The 25,573-nt window shown below is 45.0% G+C and overlaps 1 protein-coding gene across 1 annotated transcript in view; it reads left to right on the forward strand.

The window, feature by feature from the left end:
* The window catches only part of CLIC6 (chloride intracellular channel 6), a gene marked incomplete at both ends in the record, with an annotated part of 41,788 nt that extends 16,415 nt beyond the window's left edge, over positions 1 to 25,373 (forward strand). The window contains 5 exons of the mRNA XM_082625272.1: positions 17,322 to 17,431; positions 18,275 to 18,400; positions 19,002 to 19,108; positions 19,669 to 19,850; positions 25,212 to 25,373. Coding sequence (XP_082481398.1) covers positions 17,322 to 17,431; positions 18,275 to 18,400; positions 19,002 to 19,108; positions 19,669 to 19,850; positions 25,212 to 25,373 — 687 coding nt within the window. The remainder of the gene's footprint in view (positions 1 to 17,321; positions 17,432 to 18,274; positions 18,401 to 19,001; positions 19,109 to 19,668; positions 19,851 to 25,211) is intronic.
* Between the last annotated feature and the right edge of the window lie 200 nt (positions 25,374 to 25,573).

Genomic DNA, 25,573 nt, shown 5'->3' on the forward strand with positions numbered 1-25,573 from the left:
TTCAAATTGCTAACATCAAGTTAACATCAAGGTTAACATCAAGGTTAGCACCTTGTAGTACCACTACAAGGTGGTACTGTGTGCCTCTGCTCACTGACAAAGAACTTTCAAGTTCAGCAAGTTAATTATCCATGACCTAGGAACCCCTGACCTTGTAAGAATTCTCAGATTACAAGGAAATACAAAATGAAATCTAATTGTTAAAATGGGAGTAGTTACCCTGTGGAGCACAGTTCCAGGACAATTTTGTGATTTTCCTAAACTCCATATGTTTTTTGGGGGGATTCTGACTCTGATTTTCCTGCTTTTGAAGCATAAAGCCAACTTTTCCTATTTTATACACAATGTGATTTTATGTACTCCTGGTTGATTCTTTTGTCTCTTTTCACTGATACAAGATGACACGCTGGTTTGAACCTCCTAAACTTGTGAAACCTGAGGTTTCTGGTTAGTAATGCAGGCTTACCTTCAACTCAGTGGCCAGGAGAAAAGACAGCAGTGGGGAAAATTAGCAAATTGATGTAGCTTAGGTTTCTTAAACATGAAGATGTAGGTCTGAACTGAATAAAGTTGCATTTAAATTAAAAAGTGCCTTCCCACTATACCATTGATCTGGCATCTCCCATTGTGCTTTACATAATTGCCCCTCTCCTTTACAAGAAGTTTTGTTTGTGCTGGGAGCTGTTCATTTGTTTGCTGTTCTTGTCGAAGTTGCAAAAACCATTTAGGGATAATTCCATTATTCCATTAAACAAGACACTGGCAGGAGAAACCGATTACCTGATTGACTAGACATTTCTGTTTGTTCTTTAAAATGAAGCAAAAATTTTCAGTGAATATGTCATCCATGAGATCTACTACGAACTTTAATTTAGAACACCAAATCTATTTAGTACCCTAGGATGCTACTTTTCAGTATACCTGATTTAATTAATTAATTATTATTTTTTTTATTGAGGTATAATTGACATACACCATTATATTAGTTTCAGGTGTACATAATGATTTGATATTTGTATTTATTGCAAAATGATCACCGCAAGTGTAGTTAACATCCATCATCACACAGAGTTACAAAATTTTTTCTTTCTTGTGATGAGAACTTTTAAGATCTACTTTCTTACCAACTTTCAAGTCTGCAGTATGGTATTATTAATTGTAGTTGCCATGCTGTACATTATATACTCATGAATTATTTATTTTATAATTGGAAACTTATACCTTTCGGCCCCCTTAACCCATTTCAACCCCATCCCCACCTCTGGCAGCCATCAATCCATTCTCTATATCTATAAGCTTGTTTGCTTGTTTTGCTTTTCTTTTTTTTTTTTTAAGATTCCACATATAAATGAGATCATATGGTATTTGTCTTTCTCTGTCTGACTTATTTCACTTAACATAATGCCCTCAAAATCCATACATCTTGTCACTAATGGCAATATTTCAGTCTTTTTTAATAGCTGAATAATATTCCTTTGTGTGTGTGTGTATATATATGTGTGTGTGTATGTGTGTATATATATATATATACACACATATACATATACCACATTTTCTTTATCCACTCGTCTGTTGATGGACACTTAGTTAGTTTCCATATCTTGGCTATTGTAAATAGTGCTGCAATGAACACGGGGGTGCATGTATCTTTTTGAGTTAGTGTTTTCATTTTCTTTGGATAAATACCCAGGAATGGAATTGCTGAATCAAATGGTAGCTCTATTTTTAATTTTTTGAGGAACTTCTATACTGTTTTCCACAGTGGCTGCACCAATTTACATTCCCACCAACAGTGCGTGAGGGTTCCCTTCTCCCCACACCCTCTGCGACACTTGTTATTTTTTGTTTTCTTGATAATAGCTATTCTAAAACAGGTGTGAGGTGATATCTCATTGTGGTTTTGATTTGCATGTCCCTGATGATGAGTGATGTTGAGCATCTTTTCATGTGCCTGTTGGCCATCTGCATGTCTTTGGAAAAATGTCTGTTCAGATCCTCTGCTCATTTTAAAATCGGATTGTTTGAGATTTTTTTGCTGTTGAGTTGTACAAGTTCTTTATATATTTTGGATATTAGCCCCTTATCGGATATATGACTTGAAAATATTTTCTACCATTCAGTAAATTGCCTTTTCATTTTGGTGATGGTTTCCTTCGCCATGCAGAAGCTTTTTAGTTTGATGTAGTCCCACTTTTTATTTTTTCTTTTGTTGCCTTTTCTTTTGGTGTCAAATACAAAAAATTGTCACCAAGACTGATGTCAAGGAGCCTTCTGTGTATATTTTCTTCTAGGAGTTTTGTGGTTTCAGGTCTTGCATTCAAGTCTTAAATCCATTTTGAATGAATTTTTGTTTATGATGTAACACAGTGGTCCAGTTTCATTCTTTTGTATGTTGCTGTCCAGTTTTCTTAACACCATTTATTGAAGAGACTGTCCTTTCCCCGTTGTATATTCTTGCCTCCTCTGTTGTAAGTTAATTGACTATACATGCGTGGGTTTATTTCTGGGCTCTCAATTCTGTTTCCACTAATCTATGTGTCTGGTTTTATGCCAATACCATATTATTTCGATTACTATAGATTTGTAATGTAGTTTGAAATCAGGAAGCGTGAGCTTCCAGCTTTGACCTTCGTTCTCAAGATTTCTTTGGTTATTCAAGGTCTTTGGGATTTAATTTTATATTTTGAATACCTTTCATAGCTATAGTGACCAGCTGTAGTAATTAATATGGCTTCTTAAAAGTGCCTTGAATTTTTGGAATGAGATCTGACAAGCATACCTTTACAAAAGGAACTTTAACGACTTTGCCACTTCAGCAAACACCTGTAAAGGCATAGAAAGTGTTGCCAAAATGGACCCTTTCATGCTGTGTATGAGGAAATGGACAAACAGTGTCAGCTTGTGGGAAGGTTTGAGGTTTCTGGGATTGGTGTCCTCCCCTAGGTTGGCCCTGGGGAAGACAGGAGTAACCAGCACCATTTCTTAACAGACAGTGGCTTTTTTCTAGACAATTCTCTGAGATTCAGGCTTTTGTGGAAGGATGATGTGGGCATTTTTAGACAGGTGGATTCTCCCAACACTCACATATCATACCATACAGGTGATCCCTGCCTTCTACCTGGAAAGTTAATCACAAAGCCTCTGATTTCTGCCATCTTTCAATGTTAAAAGGAAAACATTCTAAAATCCACAATAGGAATTCCCTCAATAACCTTTAAGATATTTCTGATTAACTGACTAGTTTCAGATTGAACGAAAAATATTATAAAATTCCTAGTCTCCTCCTTCCCTGACCCAGATCTATACAACTTTCATAAGTTGGCCATCGAAACCAACATGAGTGCCTTTAAGGCACTAGACTTCCATCTTTGTAAATAGATAGTTTCAGACCTTTGGCCTCCTTAAAACTTATGAACATTACAAAGAAAAATAGAGAGGGAGTTCGTTTATTTTTCAGGAAACTGCATGTTTCTAAAGAGTTTTGCAAAAGAGCTAGAGAATTCTGAACAAACTGAATCTGAACACTTTTAGGAAAGTCAGAATTTCTTTTTCATGGTCTGCTCTGCCCAGCATATAGGTGACCCGACTCTCCCACCCACCACGCTTCCTCCCTCCTCTCCCCATGGCTCCTCAATGAGAGTCCAGAAATAACTTGCAGATCTTCAGTTGTTATTTTCCTATCATGAGCAAAGTGTGCTCAAGTCAGCTGCTGTTCTCACAGACAGTTGCATTAGTAAAGGCATTACCATTTGGGTCCCAATTGTGTTTGGTACCCGGTTATTGCAGTGCCAAGGACAGGAAGACAATGCCCTCTTTGGGTAGTTTTCCTATGGGGTGTGAAGGGGGTCATGGGTATGGAGACCAAGGCACTCTCGTCTTTCCAGGACTATCCTGGTTTTAAAACTGACAATCCTGGGTAGCAGGAAACCTGAGTCCCAGGCAAACTGGGAAGGTTTAGCCTCCTACCGGGCCTAAAAACTTATTTGTGACATTTTCCACCAGACCCTAATGAGGAATGGGTGTGTTTAAAGGGAAGGTGTTAAGTCAGAAAGTGCATCTCAAGACCACTAGGAGGCGCTAATAACCTCTTGAAGACCTTGCACACCTGACGCCAGAGTCCTTTTGAGAAGGCAGGTTCTAAAAACCATAGTAAGGAACCAAGATTAAAAAGAGCAAAATGTCACGGTGGATCCCTCATCCTGAGAGGATGATCTGTAACTGTGCCTTGTTAGATTTCTGGCCAGATGTATCCTCAGATCGGTTTTACCAAATTAAAAAATTGGGGGGAATATACAGCCTGCTGAGTCAAGTAGTCAAGCCCCCTGTGTTAGGGGCTTGTCCGCCAGACTCTGTGGCCCCATAGGTGACGTGGAGGAATGAGCAGGCCTCCCCATAATTCAGATCAAAAAGGCTATTGTAATTCACAAGTCCACACAGAGGAGCTGTGGTCTTGGCTTGGCTATTGGTGGGCTCAATACAGAGCTTCTTCACATGACAACATTGCACATCCCTGGCAAATGAGGAGAGGCTCATGCAGGAAGTTTCTAGAAAAGGGCTAAGTGCTGCCTACTTCAGGGTTCCTCCTTCTGTGTGACTGATGTGTGGTTGATCCACTGCATCGTCTTAGGAAAAGGTTTAGGATTCCCATATGGAATCATTAGCTATATTAGTTTTCTATTGCTGCTGTAACAAATTACCACACACCTGGTGGTTTAAACCAACTCAGATTTATTATTTGACAGTTCCATTGGTCAGAAGTTTGACACAGGTCTCACTGGGCTAAAACTAAGGCACCAGTGGTCCTCCATTTCTTTCTGGAGGCTCTAAGGGAGATCCATGTCGTTGCCTTTTCCAGCTTCTACAGGGCACCTGCATTCCTTGGCTTGGGGCCCCCTTTTCTCCATCTTCAAAGCCAGCAACATTCATCTCTCTGACCATTGTTCTCTAGTCAAATCTTCTCTGACCACAGCTGGGAAAGATTCTCACTTTTGAGGATGCCTGTGACCAGACTGGGCCCACCTGACAACCCAGGGTAGCCTCCCTATCTCAAATCCATAACCTCCGTCACATTTGCAAAGTCCTTTTTTGCCATTAAGGTAACATATTCACGGGTTCTGAGTATTAGGATGTGGGCCTCTGAGCGGCCATTATTCTGCCTACTGCACTGGCAAATAGACTTTGAACTTGTTCTTTCACATTCTGTCATTGTCACCCCAGGCCATGGCTAGAATGAGTTGCGGTCAAGCATAGACCTACTTGGAAAGTTAATGGGTGGTTATTTTCCTGGCTGCTTCTGAGATTGCCCACCGGTCCTTAACCAATGCCTTCTCGGACTCTGAAATGAGAAGGGCAAGTCCAAAAAGTCCTTTTTCTACAGCAGGCAGTGGTCTTGCTTTGTGCTCAACACTCTGGTGCTTTTATGGAAAGCTGTTTATGGCCAAGATTAGGCATTTGGTTCTACCTGCCTTAAAAATCCCAGACCCAAACTCTTTTGGCCACATGACAAGGAGCAGGCTACGGTGGGCTGTGATGGACTGGATTAGAGTGGTTTTGACAGGATCTTTCAAGGAGTACCTTGACGCTACCTGCCCTGCTGGAAGAAGAAGTGGGCTGTCTGCACAGCTTTGCTGGACTCCCCAGTTCTCACAGGGGGATGCCAGCCCTGCATGGCTGTGTGTGTCCGGGAAGGGGGTGCTCTGTTGTTAAGCTGGCAGGAAGACTGTTTGCCTCCAAGTGTGGGGCTAGGGGATACAAGACAAGCTCACTGTTGTCTTGACTTCTAGCATAGGTTTCCTAGGGAGGGAACAGAATATGTAGCACCCAGCCAGAGGCTCCCTCCATGCCCCCAGCCCACTTGGCTACCAAAGTTGTCCCCCAGGACTGTGAAATGTCCCAAGCACTGTTTGTCCTTTGCACTTTTCACTTGCTTTTGCTGTGTGTTTTATTATCATGGATTCCTGCAAGTCGCCTCCAAGTCACCTTACTGAAAGGAGGTGGAGTAAAACAAACAAGCAGACTACCCAGCCAGTGCCCTTTGTGCTGAGGAGGGGCCCTGCTGGAGCTAGAGCCTCTCCATTTGGACATGGGCCAGGGTCCAGAGTGGGATGAAGAAGACAGCCTCTAGCTGATTCCTGGGCTCAAATCCGACTGTGAGACCTTCTTACCTGCATAATGAGATAGTAAGCGTACCTACATCTAATAGGGTTGCTCTCAGGATTCATTGAGTTAATAAAAGCAGAGTGTTTAGAACTATGACTTGCAAAGAGCAAAGGCTATGTAAGTGTTAGTTGCTATCATCGCCATCATCATCATTTCATAAAATAGCCATTTTGTTTCTAATGACATTTGTAAGTGACAGATCTGAAATCTGTGAACTTCTTAAGGCCTTAGGTGAACTATTTTGAGAAGATGAATCGACTTATGTGTCTTCTTTTTCAGAATGAGAGGGTGGGAGCTGAATTCCAAGCTGATACTTACTAATCACACTGATCTTTGCAGCCCTAAATTCCTCAGAGGAGGTGTACACTCAAGTCTGCCAGGGTTTCTCCCAGCCGATGACCTAGGGGATACCTGGAAGGTTTTCCTATTTGACTGGGACAGAATTTCTTGCTGTTCTTTTTGACCCAAAGGGTAATATGGAAGATCAAACAGAAATCGTGGTCTTTGTTGAGATCAAGTTAAGGATTTAAGGATGAGAAGGTCATGGTTTCTGGCCCACTAGTGTGGTGCCCTTTGGTCTGGAGTGTCTGTCATACCCAGAGATGGGCTATTCTGGCGTGGGTTTGCCACCTGAGTTGCACCACCAATTTTTAAAAGTTTTTCATCATTTTATTTCTTAGATCTCAGTGATACTCTGCCCGCTTCCCTCTCTTTGAGCACCTCATGGTTATGATTGTTAATCTTAAGAAAGGGCTATGAAATATACGTATATCCGCATTACAGTTTTTTAAAATCTCAGCTCTTTTTTGATGATACTCAGATAAGGTAGGTAGTCTGATAAGGAAAAAAAAAACAGAAACAACCCCCAAATCAAACAAGAATACCAAAAAGAATTCAAGGTTTTCATCCTCTAACTTAAGAGGAAGGAGAAGGCACTTAGTCGGTCTTTCGTTTTGCTGGTATCCAGTCTCTCAGGGCCCCCTCCGTTTTCTGAACCGAGCGCCACTAGAGGGAAACAGGAAGTTGACACATATTAATATGTGAAAGTGTGGAAAGGTGAGTCTCAGCCTCCCCATGTGGATGTGTTCTGATTTCATTTCAGTTTGCTTATTTTCTTTCTTACCTAGAGCTTCAGAGGCTGAACCTAACAGTGAGAATAGATCTTGACTGAAATACTAAACGATTCTTCCAGTGGCTATGGTTTAACATGGCCTGGTACCCAGCATACAGAGTATCCACAAGGAAGGACTGTTTCTTTATTTATCTGTTAATTTAATTTAAATTAGTTTTTAGTTTTATTTATTTTTAAAATGTTTAATTGAGGTCTACTTGACATACATTATATTAGCTTTAGGTATACAACATAAAGATTCAATATTTGTGTATATTTTGAAATGATCACACCAAGAAAGTGTAGCTAACATCCCTCACCACACATAGTTATGACATTTTCTTCTTTCTTGTGGTGAGAACTTTTAAGATCTACTCTCTTAGCAACTTTCAAGTATAAAATACACTTAATTAACTATAGCCACCATGCTGTACCTTACATCCCCAGGACTTATTTATTTTATAAATGGAAGTTTGTACCTTTTGACCCCCTTCACCCATTTCACCTCCCCCTGCCCCGCTGGCAACCACCAATCTGTTGTCTGTAACTCTGAACTTTGTTTTGTTTTAGATTCCACATATAAATGAGATCATATGGTATTTGTCTTTTCTGTCCTCAAATGCCCTCAGAGTCTATCCACCTTGTCACTAATGGCAGGATTTCAATTTTTTTAATAGCTTAATTATATTCCATTGTGTATATATACACCACATTTTCATTATCCATTCATCCATCAGTAGACACTTGGTTGTTTCCATATCTTGGCTATTATTGATAATGCCGCAATGAACATGGGGGTGCATATATCTTTTCAAGTTAGTGTTTTGGGGTCTGTCACACCCAGAGCTGGGCAATTCTGGGATACAGTTGCTATCTGAACTGTACCACCGATTTTAACTGCTTCTCTTTCCCAAAGGTGGCCTGACAGCCGGGAGGGGAAATGCCGTTCCTGTATAAGCTGGCTCTGCACAATTTGGGGAGTTTGCCAGGCTTGTCTTAAATTCCCGCCTCCTTTCCTCACCCCAGAAGGCCTCAGCCTCTGTTCATCTGTTCTCCCTCCCGGGGAGCTGATAGTCCCAACTCCTCAGCATTCAAGAGATCAACTACCCAATCTGATCAGTCGGTTACGATCATCTGTGCTGATGGTCTTCTGATGAAAGAGGAACAAGGACCCACTTCTAGGTTACTAGGAGGTCGTTAATAATGTTTGTTTTGTTTTGTTTTGTTTTTGTTTTTTTGCGGCACGCGGGCCTCTCACTGTTGTGGCCTCTCCCGTTGTGGAGCACAGGCTCTGGACACGCAGGCTCAGCGGCCATGGCTCATGGGCCCAGCCGCTCCGCGGCATGTGGGATCTTCCCAGACGGGGGCACGAACCCGTGTCCCCTGCATCGGCAGGCGGACTCCCAACCACTGCGCCACCAGGGAAGCCCCGTTAATAATGTTTTTGACCCTCACAAAAAATAAAGCTCTCATCTGGGTGGACAGTAGGGTGACCAGCCGTCCCACCTTGCCTGAGACTTACCGGGGCGGGGGTGGGGATGAGGGATTTCCGACTATAAGAATCACAGTCGCAGGCAAACCGGGTCACCCGGCGATTGTCCTTTTGGGTGGGTGAAGAAAGCAGCCCCAGGACAGGCAGGCTGGGGAGGGGATGGGGCTGATGAGGCTGGGCTTGCAGAGATCATCCTCAGGGGTGTGGTTTCTCTGTGTTTAAAAGAACTCCCCGTGGCAAGGAGCTTCTTAGAACTTTTGAGGACAGTGACCATTGGCTCCACAAGGTGACTTTTCCTGGAGTGACTTCCGTGGGCCTGACTATGCTCCGTGACGCTGCCAGGGGAGCTGGAGGAAAATGAACGTGTCACGGGCACTGCCAGGGAGAAGACAGTTAATCACCGGCTCTACAGAGGCTGATGCGGTCCTCCCTGAAGGGATGGAACCAACAGAAAATAATGAGGAAACAGTTTGGTACTAAACCAGGCAGAGCCGACTGGATTGTCAGTGAACTTCAGAACAAGCAAAAAGAAACGCCGACCAGAGAGTCATAGAAATGGATACAGAGCTGGAAACAGTCACTGACCTGACCTGAGCAGGAGTGAAGTGGTAGCAGGTGGACAAGGGGGATTTCAGGAAGGCGACGTGGGGTAGGTAAGGACAGCATTTAAGGGGAGTAACTAACTGGCTTGACTGGCCGGCATCTATTAGTTGGTGGAGGGGGGAGGGGAGGGGGAGGGGGGAGAGAGGGGGGAAGGCAGAGGAGGGAAGGAGGGAGTCGGAAGGGAAGGGAAGGCGGAGGCAGGTGGGGGGAGGGAGGGGGAGGGAGGGTGTAACAGAATGCTTCCGCATGTCAGGCATCGTTCTGTGTGTTTTCTGCTTAACGTCTAATTCATCCTCACCCAACGTGGAGGGGCAGGTAAAATTAACCTTATGCTGTAAATGAACAAAGAGCTCTGCTGGAAGGTTAGGTACTCTGCCCTGGTCACACTGCTTGATAGCAACGTAGTTGGAATTTGCACTTGAGCAGCATTCCAGCAGAATGAGCTAAGGACAGTGGCATCTGGGTTAATCTTATCCAGGATATGGGGGAAAGATCGGAGGGGCTAGAAAGCCCAGGCAGAGAGACCCGGCAGGAGGCTGCTGCAGGAATCTGGGTGGGAGGCTCGGAGACCCGGGCAAGAAGGATTTCAAAGGAGGAAGGCTTGTGCTGGGGTCTGAGTGAAGTTGAGGAAAAGGGTGAGAGATCTGGTTTTCGTCGTGAGGACCTGGAAAGAAGCTGGGACCATTAACTGGATCCAGTTGACAAGAACTCGAGTGATCTTTGTTCACCTAATCCTGTTTGGGTTTTTGGGCAGGTTATTTATTAGTCTCTCTGTGCCTCAGTTTCCTCATCTGTAAAATGGAAGTTGAAATAGGACATCTTACAGGAGTTTGAGAGGATTGAATCTGATCACGTCCGTAAATAGTTTGGAAGGATACTTGAAATCAGAGTTGGTCTTCAAGAGGTGTTAGTTTTTAAAAATCACCTTCAATATTGCTGATTTGGGAGGGCGTTTTCTTCAAAAACATTCTTATTGGACAAGGAAGAGATGGGATGGCTTGTTTCCCCCCCACGTTAGTTAGCATAGCCTTTCTCCACGTGGATCTGCAATTCCAGCGTGTTGAACGCCAAGTCCTGATGGAAGAGTGGTTGCTTTCTTCTCTTATTACACGGAACCCACTCTCCCCCAGGTGATCACAGACAAAAGACAGAGGCCTTGGGTGTCATTTCTTGAAAAGTAAGCAGTTTCCCTGGACTTGTCAACCCTGCCATCGGTCCGGTGCACCCAGTTCTCCTGACGCCCTTTCCTCGGGACTTTTCCCCAAGAGGTTTGTGTAACTCCCAATCACGAATGCCAGGCCAGGGCCCTGCTAATTTGCCTCCTGGCTAAAGATCTGTTTGCTTTTGCAATTAAGAAAAAGACTTCAGTTGTTAATTTTCACTTGGAATAGATATAGGAGGTGTTAGGTTTGGGGGGGAAAAAATCAGTGCTTCTTTAAGGCCTATATGGTTTGGCATGAAAATCACACGAATCGAGCCTTGTTAAAAAGTCCCCTAAGTTCCATAATTGTCTGTTCTGGGGCTCTCAGATTTGGAAGAGTAATGATGATGATGGAATAGCTGCCTTTATTGGGTGCCCAGGAGACTCAAGTGTATCACACAGAGATCTTGCGAGGCACAGGGATTTTTATCCCTATTTTCTAAATGGAGAAACTGAGGCTCAGGAAGAACAAATGAATTGCCCGAGGCCACTCGAGTAGTAAGTAGTGGGGCCCAAGTTCACACTGGCTCTCCCTGGCCCCATACCCATTCCCCTGGACCATGTTGTCTCCAAGAGACCTCATGTTGCTCAAAATGGAAACTTCAGTGTGTCTGGCAAATGGAAAGAATTATACGTTTTTTTCAACTTGCAGATTATTCAAAATCAGGAAGTCTCTGACTGATTTAAATACTGCATTTTAAGTCAAACCGCTAGTCCAGAAGGCTTGGGGGAGACTTTGCTGCCCATGACTTGGGCCCTTTGGGCTCTCTCAACCATCCCCCCCTCCCTCTCTCCTCTCCTCTCCTTCTCCATCTCCATCCCCCTCCCCTCCCGTCCCCTCCCTCCGCCTCTTCCCCTCCCCCTCCCTCCTGCCCACCTTCTCTTCTTTCCCCTCCAGTTGGATGCCACTCTCCTTGGGTGATCTCTTAGTAGTGAGAAGTTGTGAGCTTCTGAAAGGGAAAAGTTCATGGGCACTGGCCCAGCAAAGAAAGAGGAGAGAGGCCCAGGGAGGCACTTTCTGAAGTGGACCAGGCTCCAGGGGCATGGGAGCAACGGGATTCAGGCCCTTAGTAATGCTTGGAGTGTTTACTGTGTGCCAGGAACTCCGCCAGGGCCGGCAGGAGCCTCCCGGATGAAGGAAGATGGGTCCCGGACTCGACCCGTGTCGAGGGTTAAGGACATCCTGGCTCTTCTGCCTGCTTCCACGTGGAAGCAAGAAAAGACCCAGGAGGAGTGTCCCCCACCTGTCCCACAGGCCTTGTCGCTGGGTTGGGACAGTTTCCCTGGTCCTGACCTGCTCCAAATGGCAGGCAGACATGGTGGGTGCAGGCTGGGGGGTACGTGTGCAGACACTGCACCCACATTTCTTTTTACAAGCACTAGCTACTCCAGTGCCCCGAGCTCACGGTGGTCCCCCTCCCGTCCTCCTGGGGTTGAGTTTAGAGCACACACATTCCACGAGAGGTGCTCATGCAACCCTGACGTCATCTGTAAAGAGGCGTGTGCACGGACAGCATCTGTGGACCGGGAGGGCTGACTGCCCAGCTTGGAGGCCAGATCTTTGTGCTTGGCCGTGCTGGGCAGGTTCGATCACCAGGCCCCAAAGCATGCGAGGCTGTCTGCTTTCTGCAAAGGACCCGGGAGGAATTCAGGGAAATGTGTAGGTGGGGCTTGGAGGGCAGAGTCAGCTCCCACCTGGTTGGCTGCAGCTGTTTCTCTCTGGCTGTGCTGTGTCCGGCCTTCAGCTGGACCAGCTGCCAACAGAGGAGCATTCTGGCAGGCCCTTTGGACCACATTGTTCTTCCTGGGGGAGGACTGATTCTGGTGGCTTCCCCTTGGCCTCCCACGTCAAACTGTCTTCTGACTCTGGCCTCCTCAGATCAGCTACTGATTTTATTCAGCCTCAGGTCCCTCCGGAACATTGGAAACACACGGCCCATCATTACTCACCAGTTTTCTCTGGGTCCCTGGGATGGAGCCAACCAAATTAGCTGTTTGCCCCCAGATCCCTCCTGCTTTTCTGCAGGGACAGGAACACTCCCCCACACACAGGATGGACATCCTACCTCCTTGGTTGAAAGCCAGTTCTCAGAAAGGAGCCAATTAGAATATTTCCAATTTATCACCTCTTCCTTTATCTTCCCTCCACCCCCCCAAATCGCTTTTTCATGACATTTACATAGAGTAGGGACAAATGCTTCCTTCTCAGAATGTGTTTACCATTGAGGCCCTCATGGAATTTTCTAGAGAGAAGGTAGGGACCAGAAAGAAGGTGGGGAATCAGGTGGTGGGTGCATGACCTGTTCTGGTGGGAAGGTCAGGGAGGGGTGCTAGGGAGCCACCAGGAATATCTTGAGGGGGTCATCACCCCTTGGTCAGGTCTGGCGGGGTGTGGGCAGGTCCCTCAAAGGGAGTGGTGAGTGGGAGTCATTTTAGTGGAAGGTGTGGTGGGTGGTCCCCTTCCATGTAACTACAGACCAGCCCTGGAAAGGTCGTTTGGCAGAAGCCAAAAGCACTGAGAGGAAATTTTAAAAAATGCTCCCCATAGATTCTGAATGGAGTAAACATGCAAAGAGTAGGTGGGAGAGGCTCTGATCTGAAGAGGATCGGCTGACCTCTGTAGCAACATTTGGACCTTGACACCTCAGGCTGTGAGGGGGGACCTAGCAGAATTACCAACGTACTTGAACGCCGCTGCTGGGCTCAGTGGCGAACAGAATTTCTCAGAACTTTCTCAGAACGTGTCAGAGGCACCAATGTTTTTCTTTTGAGAATGACCATCGTCGTAGGTGCTCAACAAAGTTGCATTTGAAAGGCAGACCTCCAAATCCGGGTTATCCAAGTGCCTGGGTCTTCACTGGAAACAAAAGACACTCTGATCTCTTAAACTGCCTAATTCGATTTTAATCAGAAATGTATACATACAGAATTTCCCCGTAGGTTGAGAACTCTGCTGAGAAACCTTAGCCCAGAGTGTAATTAGCCTGAGAGAATTATCAGCATCAGAAAATAAAACTGCATACGATAAAACGTCCCGATTATGGCAACGGAGTCGGTTATTCGCCCCTAATGTCTATGTGTTTACTCCATCGTCTTGTCTGGTGATGACTGTGCCCAGAGCGATACTCTCCCATTGTTGTCCAATAATGGGCAGTGGAGATGGTGTATCTTTTTCTTTACTTTTGCTGGCACACTCAGCACTGAAGCACATTAAAGTAATACAATCAGGCAGCAAGGCGTCCTAGTCACTTCCACCACGTTCCCGTAACCCCCACGTGTACAACAGGCTGAGACAGAAAAAACATTTATTTTAGAGCAATTTAAGATGAGGCAACACTGGATATGTAAATCCTGTTTTATGGGCAGTCGTGGCAGCTGGCTAATTCTTCTAAACTGCCTAACAGCCTTCAGTCCAGCAGCTGCGCTGGCTTGCAACAATTCTGTTTGAAGGCCACACGGGGGGAAATGTACAATCACGGCTTTTATCACGATCTTCTGGGCTGTGGGCACTATGGCCGTGCAGACCGTTGTCCCACCTTCCTGGCACCCATGTTAGGTGCCAGCTGCAGTTCTGGGAAGGAGCCTGTTAAGAAGGCTAAGTTTTGATGGAGTGGATGACACAGGCCATTGGTATATTTTAAAAGATGTATTGCTCCTACCTCCTTTGTATTTCTCCTAAAGAAATAGCTGCCAGGATTCAGGAAAAGGTGAGAGCAACTTCAAGGGAAAACACTGGCTTGAGTTTGAGACCATGAAAGAGACAGGGTGCGGCAGAGTAATTATTCTCCAGATGCTGCTGTTCCAGGCACAGGGCTCTTCTTGGTCAAGGTGAGTTTCATCAAGAAGCCCGGTGAAGATCGCCTGGGCTCTGCGGGGATCTTGCTGCATTCAGAATGAGTTATTACAGGATTTCCAAGGTCAGAGACACAAGGCAGAGGAGAAAAACAATTGCCCCACTCTGAAGAACTTATCTCAGACTTTGCTGAGCTTAGTGTAACTACTATAAAAATAAGAGGTTTAAAAGCTGCAGAACAAGTCAGGACTGGCCAAAATATGTGCCTTTGTGTCCCAGTGCTTTCATCCCCCCTTGGCCCCCTTTTCTGGCATGACTCTGCCCAAACCTACAGTGGTTAAGAAAGCACCATGTTTTAAGAGGGATCCCCAGCAGCAAGCCGCTGGGAGTTTTATGTAACTCAGCTCTGCGCTGTTTCTTTTTCCAGGACAGAGCAAAGAGGAGACGGGGCAGCCCTCAAAATGGCCATAAGGCTATGGGACCAGGTGGGCACGGGGCCGCCTGCAGGGCAGTTGTTATGACTACTTGGATGGTTGGGTCCTAGCTATGTACCTCCCCCACCCCTTAAGCTCCAGCAACTTCAGACTCCAGCTGGGGGGATTCTCAGCCCTTCCCTCTACTAGGGGGGAAGAGAGGGGGTGAAGCAAGTACCCAGAGCTTAGGGGTCTCTGAAGTCACTAATCTGAATCTGTTGGTGCCTCTTCAGGTGTATTAAGTTCACCCTTTATCTTTACACTTATGCAGCTGTATTTATCAACTAGGAGGTCTTGCAAGTCTTCTTATCAACAGATCATCCAACTGGGGGGTTTGAACCATTCTGTCCTATGCATTGATCATCACTGGGCCAGCCTTCCCTCTTGTCCAAAGTGGGGCTGAGTCCACTGACCACGAGCATCACATCACCTTGGGGGAGCTTGTTAAAAATTCAGATCCCTGGACCCCATGCAAGACGCACTGAATCTGACTCTGTATTTTTTAAATTAATATTTCTGCTTCTTTTTTGTATTAAAATAAAACATGCAGTAAAGGAAACAAATCTTAACTAAGACTTAGTCAATTCAGTATACCTACCATGTAGCCACCACACAGCTCAAGCTATAGAATGTTGCCACCACCCAGAAGCCTCCCTCTCATCCTTTCCAGACAATACTAGCTTCCAAAGGCAACTGCTCTTCTAATTCCCATCACATAGTGAAGTTTGCCTGTGTTTGAACTTCACCTACATTGAATTATGCAGGACTCTTTTGAGTCTGGTTTCTTTCCCTCCACATTATGTATGTGAGATTCATCCACATTGTGGCTTGAAGTAATAGCTAATTTTTTTCACTGTGGTATCGTGTCCTACCATATGAATGTACTATCATTTATTTATTCATTCTATTCTTCATGGTGTCTGAGTTGTTTTTAGGTTTTGGTTATTACACTAAAGCTGCTAAGAACATTCATATAAATGCTTTTTGTGCTCCTAAGCACTCATTTCTGTTGGGAATGGAATAGCTGTGTCATAGCATAAATGCATATTTATCTTGGGTAGATAATTGCCAAACAGTTTTCCAGAGTAGTTGTACCAATTTGCACTCTCACTGGCAATGGATGGGAATTCAGTTGCTCTGCATTCCTGTCCGCACTTGATATTGTCCGATCTTTTCACTTTAGCCATTCTGGTAGGTGTGTAGCGGAATCTATTTGTGGTTGTAATGTGCATTGCCCTACTAGCTAGTGACGCTAAGAGTGTTTTCATGTGCTTATTGGCCATTTGGATTTTGTCTTTTGTGAAGAGGCTGATCAAGTCTTTTTAACATTGGGTCTGGGGTCTCTTATACTCTTCTTTTATAGGGACATGTTGTTATTAACAACCTCTCCAGGTGACTTAGGAACCTAATGCCAGAGAACCACCTCTGAAGTTCTCTTTAAGTTGTCCAGTTTTCTAAGGCATCATTTTCCTTTCTTCAATTCCCAAACCATAGCTCACTTTCTGCCTTGTGTCCTTCTGTTATTCAGGTTATAGATTCACTGCTTTCCTTTCAACTTTCCTTGAACTGCATGTGGCAGAAATGGACTTCCTGGATTAAATATGGCTGTGTTTCTGTCATCGGAGTCTGGCTGAGTCTCCTGGTCTTTCCGGCAGCATTTTGTTATCACTGTAACCTTGCCAGAGACGCATGGGGTGGAGAAAGATGGGAAGAGAAAGAAGAGTGTGGGAACTCCCCCAGGAGGAAGAAGCCCCACGGCTCCCCTCTCTTCTCCAACGTCTGCCTTTCTCCTCTCCCAGAAGCCCACAGGAAGGAGGATGTCTGTTCAGTATTTTTCTGTGCCTGTGTCTTGGGGATGTGCGTGTGGATGTGACCTGCTTGGGTCATCAGGGAGGCACTGTTTCCTATCCTTCCACCCTCAATGTCAACTGTGCAACAATCTACCATCTAAGTACAAATGCTCCCCAACGGATGAGGGGACCTAAAAATTTTACAGTGTCCGGGGGTCTAAGAACTCGTATAATCCAGCCTTCATTCTAGAGATGAAAATAGTAGAGAATACTGGGGATGGTGTCTCCGTGGGAGAACCTGCTGGTCTGTTTTTACGCATGATCATCCTGGAAAGAGAGGTGTGTTTCTTCTAAAGAGGATCGAGAGATGGAGGGAGGGAAAGAGCATGTTTTTCTTTTTTGCCTTTAGTAGCAAAGGGGGTTCCCTCTCGCCACTCTTTCCCTCTGTGTACTGCTACTCAGAGGCCCAGTGTGGCAGGAAGTGGTGAGGTGTGGGAAGGAGAACAGAAGATGCTCAGTGAGTGCATGTGTGTCTCCCCAGCTCCCACTTGGAGGCTGGTGGAGGGGGCCTCAGAAGGCTATTCACAGTATCATCACCATTAACGAAAATTCATCATGATTTTGTGTGCATGCATCACAGAGTCTGGCATTTATAATTGTGAGACTGGCTCTGATAAGGATTTCTTTTTCCATTTGTAGGCTGGTTGTGATGGTGAGAGTATTGGAAACTGCCCATTTTGTCAGCGTCTCTTTATGATTCTCTGGCTAAAGGGTGTTATATTTAATGTGACAACGGTGGACTTGAAAAGGTAAGACAGGGTTTCTGCAGTATTGACATAACTACCTAATTCCCTATACACATGCACAGATGGAGACACACACACACACAGATGGAGACACACACACAGAGACAGTCACACATACAGACACACACAGGCATACAGACACACATGCAGGCACACAGAGACACAGACACAGAGGCACACACAGACACCGACACAGACACACAAACACACACACACTTCTAGGACCCATGGGTGATATCGCAGGCACATCCACCCTGGGTCTGGACCCTGGATTGAAGCGGGAGTAGTGTGGGCCACACAGTAATTACAGAACGGGATCAGACGTAATCCAGAAGGAGTGGTGGTTGAGGGTGCGCCATGAAGATCCTGCTCGGCCAGTTACCAGTCAGCTGTGAACCTCTCAAAAGCCTGTCCGGGGCTTCCCTGGTGGCGCAGTGGTTGAGAGTCCGCCTGCCGATGCAGGGGACACGGGTTCGTGCCCCGGTCCGGGAGGATCCCACATGCTGCGGAGCGGCTGGGCCCGTGAGCCATGGCCGCTGAGCCTGCGCGTCTGGAGCCTGTGCTCCACAACGGGAGAGGCCACAACAGTGAGAGGCCCGCGTACCAAAAGAAAAAAAAAGCCTGTCTGAGCACCCCTCCTGGCTGATAACACTGGGGAGAGTTGACGTTTCACCTCCGTCTCCAGATAAAGGGCCACACTTTCCTCGCCAGTAGGACAGTTTGTAAACCCACAATCGCCTTTGAAATTCTCAAGGGTGGTTTCTCTTAAACTGGGGAGGACACACTTCAGCCTTGGAAATGATCCAAACGCTGGTGCTGCCAATGCTGCCCTTGCCTCCCACCCAGGAAACCCGCGGACCTGCAGAACCTGGCTCCCGGCACCAACCCGCCTTTCATGACTTTTGACGGTGAGGTCAAGACGGACGTGAATAAGATCGAGGAGTTCCTGGAGGAGAAGCTGGCCCCCCCGAGGTGGGCCTCATCGAAACCCGTGTCCACGGCTCACTTGTCACTTCTCCCCGTTCACAGACAATTCCGTGTGTTGGTTTCCTCTGGCCATGGTACCTACTTCCCGAGTTGTACCTGTGAAGTGCCACAGAAAACACAGCGAGATTAGAAACGCTGAACTTAGGTGGCTCGGATTTCTTTGCTCCGCACCTGCGGTTTGGCAATTAGGGGTTGATGGCAGGAAGTGGGGAGGAAGTAGGCTGATGTCACGTGGGTGGGTCATTTCTGCTGGAAGGTAAGGAGCGGGTGTTAGTACGCAGCATCACAGCGGGCTGGACCTGGAAGGGAACCTTCTAGTCCATTACCTCTATTTCAGGAGGGAGGGAACTAGACCAGTAAGGCCAGGTGGGGCCCTGCATCCCAGGATGAGAACAGTCCGTCCAATGCTTTTCCCCTGGACGGCGTTGCTCTCAACTTTGAGGATGGAAAGATTAGGCAAACATTCAAGGGGCAGTTTTCATGTTGATATCCACTCAGAGAAAGTCACTTCCTCCCCTGCCTCACGTCGTATTCTCCTAACTCAAACGTGGCTGATCTGTGATACTCTCAGTTTGAATTTTTCAAGGTACCCTAAGCTGGGGACCCAACACGCTGAATCTAACTCTGCTGGAAATGATGTGTTTGCCAAGTTCTCAGCATTTATAAAAAACACCAAGAAGGATGCAAACGAGAGTGAGTCCCTCCCATCTTCCTGTTTTCTGCTTTCTACTGGGACCTCCGCTCCGCCTCTGGTGTGGCTTCTTATAAGATCTTGGGAATTCTGACTCGTTTCACAGTGGGGAGGGATCTGTACGTAGAAATGAGGAAAAAGTACCTCTGACATTGACACGTGGGTTTCAAGAGATTGAGTGCTTCTTCTAGAGGTGGGGAGCCCAGAAAACCACATATTTAGGGGAAAAGAATCACCACCAGGGATTCCTTGCCGCACCATGGGACTCAGTATGAATGAAGCTTCTAGGGCTGCTTACTTCCTTATGTGATTTCCATAAAGATTTTTGAATAAATGAATGAGTTCTAGAAGTAGCAGTGTTGTGTAGATGGCAGAATCACTTTCCAGGGAGAAGGGAGTCCTTTATTCCGATCTCATAAGTCCACCTCTCTCTTTCCCAAGTCTCCAGTGCTCACTGGCCGTGTCTCGGGAAGGAAGGGACAAAGTCCTTCTTCGGTATCTAGAGAGAGGTGACCCTAACTCCCATGGCTCATGTGAGTCATTTTTTGCCCTTGTGTTTTAGTTTACGAAAGGAACCTCTTAAAGGCCCTGAAGAAGCTGGATAATTATCTAAATAGTCCTCTGCCTGATGAAATAGATGCCTACAGCACCGAGGAAGTTACTGTTTCTGGAAGGAAGTTCCTGGATGGGGATGAGCTCACGCTAGCCGACTGTAACCTCTTACCCAAGCTCCACATTATTAAGGTTTGTCCTTCCTCGTACCTCAGGTGCTGAATCCATGAACGGGGCTTTGTTTCATTTTGTTTTGACTTGTGTTCTTGCCAGACCTCGAAACAATCTAAAATGCAGACCCTTGAATTTAAACATCTAGCTTGTTTCTGTGTGAGGCAGGCAAGCCCCAAGTTTCAGATCTGTGGATGATATTCTCAGGTGTTCCTCAGAGCTTCTCAAGAAGCATCTGAGACCTTGGCTCCCATCCCTCCATCTTCACTGCTTCTCTTTTCGAGTCTCACCCCCAGAGCCTGAAGAAAAGCTATGTGAAAGCCACTTGAGGGAACACATTGATTATACCTGGTGTTTCATGCTCCAGGCTTGGAGAGGGTGTGTGGAATCTGCTAGTATTAAAATGTGAACTTGGGGAATTCCCTGGCTGTCCAGTGGTTAGGACTTGGTGCTCTCACTGCGGTGGCCCAGGTTCAGTCCCTGGTTGGGGAACTAAGATCCTGCAAGCCGATCGGCCAAAACAAAACAAACAAATAAACAAACAAAACAAAACAAAAAAACCTGAGCCAACCTGGAAAAAAAAATGTGAATTTAGTCGATTGTTGGTGATGGGCAGGATAAGCCTAGCCCTGTCTTGGGACAAGAGAGGTTTGGTTCCTGTCACCGACCCCCTACAGCTGGGGAGCAGCTGACAACTCCTTGGCTGAACCTCTGCCGGGTTTGGCATCCTGTCTTCCCAGGTGGTTGACTTGGACTTGTGACAAGCCCACACTTGGACTCCTTAGCTATGGCTGCTCTCAGAAGTGCCCCAGCCTGTCTATCACGTACAGGTGTTAGTTTTTATTATCATGATCACTGTTGCTATGTCCTTGGTCCTCAGTAGCCTCAGATGCCCCAGGAAGAAACTCAACCCTTGTTCTGGGGCATCTTTATTATTCAACTCCTACCAGCTCCAGAGCTAGGTCCTTGGTATAAGCATAGAGGAGATGGGAGAGAAGACACAGGGAAATACAAGCCAAGGACCCTGTGTTCTAATAACACATTTAATTAGCACTTAGAAATTTACAGATTAGGTTCACACAGTCTGTGGCATTGATGTCCTGGGGGCTACTAGCCACCCCTGGTTACTGCAAGTCATTCCCTTGCCTTTCTCTTCCTTCCCTACTCCATCCCAGTCCTTGCCACATTTTTCTTCTTTCTTCTGTCTTCCCTGTTGTGCTCAGAGGGTACCAACTTGAAATTCCAGCCTTGAAGACACTGTTGATCCTGTAAGTGAATGTTCGTTTCCGTACCTCTGCCAGTCCTCTGACACTTAAAATTAGTGAAAGCATCTGAACCCCTCAAACCTGCTACATTGGAGATATTCTAAATTGGACATTTGGGAGCCAGTTTCCATCAAGTTATTGATGTATTTATTTAGTCCCTTTACTGAATGTATTCTAATCATTGCTATGACCAGTGTGGCATGACAGAAGCACATGGAGGTTAGGGAAGGCAAGAGAAATACATACATACACACACACACACACCCACACACACACATCAATTGCCACTTATTTAGCCCCTATAAAAAAAGATAGTTTAAAATGTCAGTAGAGGGGGTAAACTTCAGAGTAAAATAAAGCAGTCCATGGCTCCCATATAAAACCTAACTTCAAAATCTTCAAAGCCAGTTAGCACTCAAAATACCAAGCAGCTTACTAATCTTCCAGGATGGAGCACTTCTGAAAGGAAATGAGAATCAGTGTAAAGGAATTTATGGTAAAAGATGAGAGAATAGAGCAATTTATTATTTATTCCCTTCCTGAAACCCAGCAAAAACATTATGAAGGACTAAAGCATTATCTCCACCTTTCATAAAACTAGAAAAGGATGGATCACCCACTCAAAGACTTAGAAACTTCAGCCAGTGTGAAGGGTCACCGAGCCTAGGCATGCTTCTCTAGATCTTCAGCAAGGTTCAGATGGCTCTAAAAGTAAATATTACAGCCCTGAAATGCCCAACCCAGACTTCTTTGTTTGAGGACAGGGCATGGACTGGGCCACGAGAGAGGCAGGGACCATCCCTACAGAGCTGAGATCTCTGTGGAGGCAGAGTTGAAGGCAAAACTGTTCAGAGGCACCATCTGTATGTTCACCACTGTCCTCTAATGCAAAGGTACAAGGAGGGGAGGTGAAGGGGAGGAGAGAAGACAAGTGGCATTCTGCTTTGTGACTGCTGAGTGGAGAAAAGAAACAAGCTCTGAACGAGTCAAAAGAGAGACTGTAAATTATCTGAGCTCCATGTGTAGCCATGGTGACCGCCTCCAAATCTGTGAGCCTCAGAGTGGAGGATGCACTCACCTTGACTTTGACCCTGACTCTAGCCCTAACCCTAATGTGTCCCTGGGACAGAGTATAGAGCAGTGTTTGATGAGCGGGTGTTTGAGGGTAAAATCCCTATTGGTCTACCTGCTGCCCTGCTTCACTCCCTTTGCCCGCCACACTGTTTTTAAACAAATGGTAGGTCCACTAGATCCGCCCATTTAAAGATGGTTAATAACCAGAAAGAATCCAAGTGGAATTTCTATGTGGATAGAGATGATCCAAAAGGAGGGGCAAAGGTTAAAGAAAGAACAAAAGAGGAAAAGGCAGATGAGAAACACGTATCTGATAAAGATTCCTCCAGTAAACCAAAGAATTTTTCACACAGATACTTCTCTGTGGCCTCAAAAAAATGAAAGAGAACCTTTGGTGAAAACGCTCAAAGACAAGCCACAAGATACCAAAAAATATAATGCCACAAGGAAGATGAGAATTAAGCTAGTAGAACTAAAAAACACCCTTAAAGAAAATAATTTCAGAAACAAAAGTGATATTAGAAGTAGCAAGAAGTGGAAAGAGACATGGCAGAAATTCATCAGACATTGGAGGATGGGCCTGAGAAAATTATCCCAAATCAAATGGAGAAGAAGCACGAGGTAAAGGGTAATTAGCGAGACCCCATAATCAGAAAAAAGAGAACAGGAAAGAAAAAAGAGAGAAAAAGAAGGCTCAAAGGTAAATTATTTTGAACTAAAGGATGACCTGAACCTTTAGTTTAACATGTCATGATTAGAAAAATATTGCCCAGAATAATCAACACACTATCACATATTTGGTAAATTACTGAACTTTGAGGATAAAAAAGAACCCTTTGGGTGTCTAGATGATGATGATGATAATGCTGATGATGGTAATAATAATAATAATAGTAATAATAAAGATAAAGCCACCTACACAAGGAGGGAATTCAGACTAGCCTCATATGTCTCTAGGACCACATTAAAACCCAGAAAACAGTGGTTTAATAGTTAAAGGATTAAAAGAAAGGATGTATGATGTAAGAATTTTATATCCTTGTAAATTGTTGTTTTTACCTAGACTTCTGGTCTCAATGAAATAAACACTCCTGGGCCATTTTTAAAAATAAAATTGCTATATGATGAAATAATAAAAAATGATAATAAGAATCCAGAAACAGAGAAGGTGTGTGGTATAGAAGGATTGGTGATAAATATAGAACCTATTTAAATCTAAAACCAGAACTAAGCCTAAACAGCAGTGGGAATTATAGCTACTGGAAAGAAACAGAATATAGTAAACTTGGATGTTTTACACCATTGGAAAGAGGATAAGGGAGCAGAAAAGAAAAGAAGTGTAGGTATACTAATTTCCTCATTTGTCATTATCAGGAGTAAGTAGAGATCATCTAAAGTTGATAAATCAAGAAATAAAGAATTCTTATTATTTAAAGTTATATAAGAAACCACTGGAAGAGTTAAAACAGACCATAAACCTTCTAAACCACCAGAAAGGGAAACACACACACACACACACACACAGAAATATTCACAGAAAGTTGGAAAACAAAGTATTACATTCATAAGATATAATACAAATACAAGCTTATGTCTATGAAAGGCATATAGATAACAAACTTTCTCAGAAATGCTAAAATAAAAAGAGGGGCAAAGCTAAGCCAGGCAAATGCAAACAAAAGGAAAGCAGAATTCTTGACATTAACGTCAGTAAGTTTGAATTCAAGCAAAAGATGTTAATTTAGGAGCCTCTCTGAAAGTTCTGTGGTCTTGTTTTACTGCATCAATAGCTCCTGGCCTCCAAAATCTGAGAAATAAGTCCCGAAGATCTTCTAATTGGTGATACATTCCATGCTCACGCCATCCCCATGTCCCAGGAGCCAATACAATGGAAAGGAACAAAGCAGAATGGGCTGTTGCAGCCCTGGGTCCTTGTTATGGGATGAATCATGTCCCCCCAGATTTATATGTTCAAGTCTTAACTCCCAGTACCCCAGAACGTGACCTTATTTGGAAATAAGGTGTTATTTGCAGATGTTATTAGTTAGGGTGAGTAGGGTGGACCCCTAAGCCAACATGACTGGTGCCCTTATAAAGGGGAATTTGGACACAGACACAGCAGCACAGGGGAAACGCCATGTGAAGATTGGAGCTGTGCCCCCACACACCAGAAGCTGGGGGAGGAACCTGGAACAGGTCCTTCCCCAGAGCCTTCAGAGGGAGCCCGGCTCTCCTGACACCTTGATCTTGGACTTCTGGCCTCCAGGACTGTGAGAGAATACATTTCTGTTGTTCCAAGCCACCCAAGCTTGTAGTGCTTTGTTAAGGCAACTCCAGGAAACTCATACTATCTCCAACAGTATATACCCTCCTTTGTGATGAATTCCCCAACGGTACCCTTCCAGCCAGAGGAAACATCTCCCATCATTGTGTTGTCATGATGTTCATTCTCAGCTACCCTGTCCGTACATCCACTATTTCCACGAGGATGAGAATAAGGATTTTTTGGTTCATGAATCTATCCTCTGCACGTGGTAGACCCACAGTGAAATGATCCTGTCAGGGGCAGAATGATAGAAATCCACAGGAGTAACATACACAGGTATTTGGGGTTTCAGGAGGTGAGGCTCAGCAAATAGGAAAAAGAGAGGGCACTTCACAGTGATCCTGGCACAATCTAAACTGAAGATCCAACATGAACCTCAGGCACAAAATAACACAGCAGCAGAACACAGGGAGAGAAAACTGCCAGAAACACAAAGAGAAATCCACTGGAGTACGGAGCAAATTCATGCCAGTGGGTAACAAGGATCGTCTGTGATAAATTGATGGGCATGGTTGTGTAGAGCCTCTGTTTTGAGTCCCACGCTCAGTATACCCCGTGCAAACTCAAAATGCAACTCAGAGCAGCCCGAACGGCTATAGGACGACATGGCAACTTGAGAAGGAGAATATATTACATGCCTCAAAAGAATGGATTGTCTGATCTAACTGCCTATGTTAGTGGGTTGTCCCTTTCTGACTATTTCCTCTTCATTTTCAGATCGTGGCCAAGAGATACAGAGATTTTGAATTTCCTTCTGAAATGACTGGCATCTGGAGATACTTGAACAATGCGTATGCTAGGGATGAGTTCACAAACACGTGTCCAGCCAACCAGGAGATAGAACACGCATATTCAGATGTTGCAAAAAGAATGAAGTGAAGTCGGGGTGTTTTCTGTCTCATCTCAGTCGTATGAGCTAGACTATGAAAAGAGTGTGTTTCTCTCCCAGTAACCATCCTTTGCAAAATAATGCCCATATTTTAACAGTGCACAGGCCATAGCGTGATCCACACAACACCAAATGATACATAGTCTTGTAATTTGTCAACTCGTGTATCTGAATAATACCAGTATCTGTT

Source organism: Mesoplodon mirus (genome assembly GCF_964341445.2).
Source record: "Mesoplodon mirus genome assembly, chromosome: 6".
In the NCBI taxonomy this organism is placed as follows: domain Eukaryota; kingdom Metazoa; phylum Chordata; class Mammalia; order Artiodactyla; family Ziphiidae; genus Mesoplodon; species Mesoplodon mirus.